Source organism: Lipotes vexillifer, unplaced genomic scaffold (genome assembly GCF_000442215.2).
Source record: "Lipotes vexillifer unplaced genomic scaffold, Lipotes_vexillifer_v1.1 scaffold225, whole genome shotgun sequence".
Classification (NCBI taxonomy): domain Eukaryota; kingdom Metazoa; phylum Chordata; class Mammalia; order Artiodactyla; family Lipotidae; genus Lipotes; species Lipotes vexillifer.
The window spans coordinates 1,437,252-1,441,487 of record NW_006787630.1 but is presented as its reverse complement, the minus strand read 5'-3'; the positions used below and the strand labels follow the sequence as shown (position 1 = coordinate 1,441,487).

The 4,236-nt window shown below is 59.8% G+C and overlaps 1 protein-coding gene across 1 annotated transcript in view; it reads right to left on the bottom strand.

Moving 5' to 3' along the window:
- Nucleotides 1–3,229: 3,229 nt before the first annotated feature.
- The window catches only part of GADD45B (growth arrest and DNA damage inducible beta), a 2,201-nt gene continuing 1,194 nt past the window's right edge, over nt 3,230–4,236 (bottom strand). Inside the window, exon 4 of the mRNA XM_007460377.1 lies at nt 3,230–3,968. Coding sequence (XP_007460439.1) covers nt 3,855–3,968 — 114 coding nt within the window. The 3' untranslated portion in view covers nt 3,230–3,854. The remainder of the gene's footprint in view (nt 3,969–4,236) is intronic.

The window sequence follows — 4,236 nt, the reverse complement described above, 5'->3', positions numbered from 1 at the left end:
AGGTGTGCCTGCGTGTGTGTGTGTGTGTGTGTGTCTCAGGCCCGAGGGTGCAGGTGTGGATGGAGGTGAGCGTGGGTGCCCTGAGAGAAGAGCCATGCACACCCAGCTGGGGAATAGCGTCTTCCTGCACTGTCCTGCTCCTGGCACCCAGCCCCCAGCAGTGGCAGCCCCGGGGAAGGGGGAACCTGCAGCAGTGACCGAGCCTTTGTGACCTGTGGCCACTCCTCCCTGAACTCTGGCGGGGGGGGGAGTGTATTGGGGTGCAGCCTGCCCCCTCTCCCTGTCCCCCTGGGTTTTCAAGACTCCTGACCGAGCCGTGGCTCCTCCAGTCTGGACCTCAGGCTCCTCTTCTGGAAAATGGGACAACGGCATCGTCCTCAGTGGACAGTGGTCAAGTTAAGGGTGTCTGCACCCAGCGACGACCGAATCAGCCGAGCTACTCTTATTACCTCCTCCGAACAGCCGTTGGATTCCGGGTTCGGTCAGGAAGACTCAATGCTTTTATTAACGACAGCAACGACAACAGCAAGAGTAGTAATAACATTAATGAGAATAATGGGAGAGCTGGTATCAGAACGTAAGTGCCATGACCCTGCAAGTTCGCACGTTCGCGCGGTGGCAGCGGAGAGAGCTGGGGTTCACCTCTCCTGGGAAGCCACGCCCCCTTTGAGAAGCCACGCCCCCTCTGCGTCGTCAGTTAACCCCTAACCCTAACCTGCAGAGTAAATGAGCCGAATATCGAAGTTAAAATCAAGACAGGGTCAGCAAAGGTGCCCGCAGAGAGGCAAAGGGACAAATCGGCTAATCCTATCTTGATTTGAAGTTTCGGTCCCCAAGGGATATTCCGTCTCTCTCTCTCTCTCTCTCTCTCTCTCTCTCTCTCTCTCTCTCTCTCTCTCTCGTTTTTTGTTTGTTTGTTTGTTTGCATTCGAGTTAGAAATATATTGCTTGAAAATATTCTTTATCTTGCCCACCGAGTTTTTGGTCTCCTGCTGTCTTAAATTTTGCACGGAAGGCGTGTCCCGCTCACCTCAGTCTAGTCTCGGCTCTGCAAATTCGCAGGGTGGCTGTGAGAGGATTAAAGGAGATGCTTCTGGCAATGCAGGGGACAGTAATAGTGCTGATAATAGTTATAGTCGTAATCATGGCTAATCCTTTTTATACATTCTGAGTCAGAGAAGCTAATCTAAGGAATATATGTTGCATTTGACCTCAACAATCTATGAGGTAGGTAGCATTATTATCCCTATTTTTCAGAAGGAGCAACTGAAGGCACAGGAAGGTTAAGGTACCAGCTCAGGGTCACACAGCAGGGGTCCCACCCATGCCCAGTATCTCCTTGGACCCCAGGGGCCTGGGGTCTTGCCCCCACCGCACCGGGGACTTAGGGAGGAGAGAGTCAGAGGGCATGAGGCCCTTTTGTCTGGCCGGGGTCAGGATGGGGACATAGCAGCCCACACCCGCGGGCGGAGCCGGCCGGGAGCTTCTCCTGGGTGCCCCGCCTGCCTCGACAGGGGGAAGTCCAGGTCACCGTTGGAACAATGGGCCCAGCCCTGTCCACCTCAGTCCTTCCCCATTGATGCCCCCCACTGAGGTCCCTCAGCCTCTGCTCCCGTTCCCCTTTCCGGGCTCCATCTCAGGGATCCTCCCCATCTCCCCCCTACCCCCTCGCAGTCCCTTCTCCACCCCTCGGGGCTTCAGTCCCCTCACCTCCCAACTCCAGCAGGATCCACTTTCTCCCCTCAGACTCCTCCCTCCTCTCCTGGAGCTCAAGTCTCCTCACTCCCTTTCCCCCCACCCCTACAGGGATTCCTTCGGCCCTTCCCCCCTCCCGTTCTGGGCTCCCCCTCGCCCCACCCCCATCCCTAAACCCCTCCTCTTCAAACTCCCACCTCCACCCCTCAGGGCTCGGGTCTCTCCACTTAGAATCTCCCCTCCCCCAAGTCCCTGCAGAGATTCCTTCCGACCCCCTTTAGACCCGCTGAGTTCCCCTTTTCCCCCTCCACCCCGCGGGGCTCGGGTATCTCCTCTTAGCATCTCCCCTCCCCCACCCCCAAGGGATTCCGCTCCGCAGGGCTGGCGGGGGCGTTGTCCCTACTCCGGGCTTGCATCTCATTTTCCTCCCTCCCCACTCCCGATCTCCCCTCTGGAGGGATTCCTGCCCCTCCCCCCTCATCTCCCTCTGGGATTTCCCCCTTTCTCCTTCCCTCCCCCGTCCTCCCCCGGCGGGGCTCCCCGCAGCCCCGTGACTCCCCGGGGGCCGTCGGGGTTTTCCTCACTCGCCCACGTGGGGTTCCGTGGAAAGGTCGCGGCCTACGTCTGGCCCCTGGGTTACCTCCCCACTCGGTTCCCAGGCCCCGGGGTGCGGGGCAGAGGGGAGGAGGTGTTGCACGGGTTCCGCGAGCCCACCCCGCAGACTCGGCGCGGGAAGACTGAGGCCGGAGTTCGGGCTGGGCCGCGCTCCCAGTTCCCTGCCCCGGGCCAGGGGAGTCACCGCGCCTGCGAGTTCCGGGGAAAAGGAGGTGGCCGGCCAGGCCTCACAGTTTCGGTTTAGAGGCAAAACGCAGCAGCGTGCCAAGCCCAGCTAGGCCGGGAGCACGACTTCCTGGGGTATTTTTCTGCTTGTTGATTTTAGTTTGGGGAAAGAAAAAAAAAATTCTTTTTTTCTTTAGTGCAGTGCAGAGGCCCATCCTGGGAGGGAGAAGGCCTGGGTGGGGGGGTTGCTCTCTGGGGGATCCCCAAAGCTCTTCCTGCAACGCCCAAGCCCAGGGGCAGCTCTGAGCTCCAAGCCCACCTCGCTGTGCGGTCGAGGTGGCCCCTTGACCTCTCTGGACCTGGGCTGCGGTGGCAGCCGGGCGGGCAGGGGCTGCAGCCAGCCCCCAGGGGTGCGTCTACATGTGCCCAGAGTTTGGGGTTGGCTCAGCGAGTAACAGCGGCGGCACGGCGGCCAGGTTTCGTAATAAACCGGTCTTTTAATTGCTCCGGGGCAGGAGGAGGGGAGAAGAAAAAAAAAAAAAGAGGCCAAGATTTGTTGGACTTGGGTGGCGCCGGCTGCAGAGAGAGGAGGCACTGTTTTTGCAAGGAGCCTGGAGCAGCTAACTCGGACTTGAGTAACACTTCCTGGTGAGCCTGCAGGAGGTGGCGTGGGCGGCGCCAGTGCGGTTGGAGTGCAGGGGAGGTGGAGGTCCTGGTCCCGCACTGAGGCCGGCGGTAAATACACAAGAACCCAGAAGCTTTAACAATTTATTACAAGGCCATCATAGTAGAAGTAAAAATATATGTATCTGTAAGCTTCCCATCTTTCTTTCACCGATTCAAGTAACAAGTGCAAGTAACAAAATAGATTGTCTATTTAGTTTGCAGACTGGGAGTTTGCCGGTAGAGAGCAACATAGCCCCGGCTCCCAAATCCCAAAGTACTGTCCTGGCCAGGGTGCGGACCCTCGGCCCACCAAGGCCCGTTTGCACATGTCAGCTCTGGTCTCAAGGAGGGGGGCGGGTACTGTCAGTCCCACCCCACCCCTGAAGTGTGGAGTCTCGGCCCTCCTGCGGGGGGGGGGGACAGCTCCCCCACTCCAGCTTCTGCCCTGTCGCCAGGCCTGAGCTCCAGGGTCCCCTCTCTCGCTGGCCTGGGTCCCGTCTTCTCCTCGCACGGTGGCCGCTGCTGGCGCTGCTCCAGCCTCGGCGCCCTGGGGTGGCCGCGCACTCCCTCTCCTGTCTTCAGCCTCCAACGATCCTGCCCCCGACGATCTCATAGGTTGGGTTGTTTGGGGGGGGTTCTGGGAGGGAGGGGGGATCAAATATTTATTTTATCGTGTTTTTTGGCAGCAACAGGTTGTGACGCCGGGCAGGGTCTCAGCGCTCCTGGAGGGGGATGTAGGGAACCCACTGGTTGTTCTCCCTGCTCTCTTCGCAGTAACTGGCAACCTCCACCAGGCCGTGGCTTTTCCAGGCGTCTGTGTGAGGGTTCTGTGGGAAGGCGAGGAGACGGGGTTCAGTGGGAGCCCCAGAAATGGCTGGGGAGCCCCCCTCTCCCAGGGCCCCTTTGGGGAAAGCAGGCTGGCTCAAAATAGCTCGCTGGGTGACTAAGGCCCCGAGACCCGGCCGGCTGCCCACGGGGACATGCCGAGCATGGCTGAGCTCTAAGCTGGTGCAGACCGGCCAGCTCGACTTTGTTGACAAACACGGGCCCAGGTGCCGGGGTAGGGAGGGGGCGGGGGGGGGGGGCCCGGGGCCC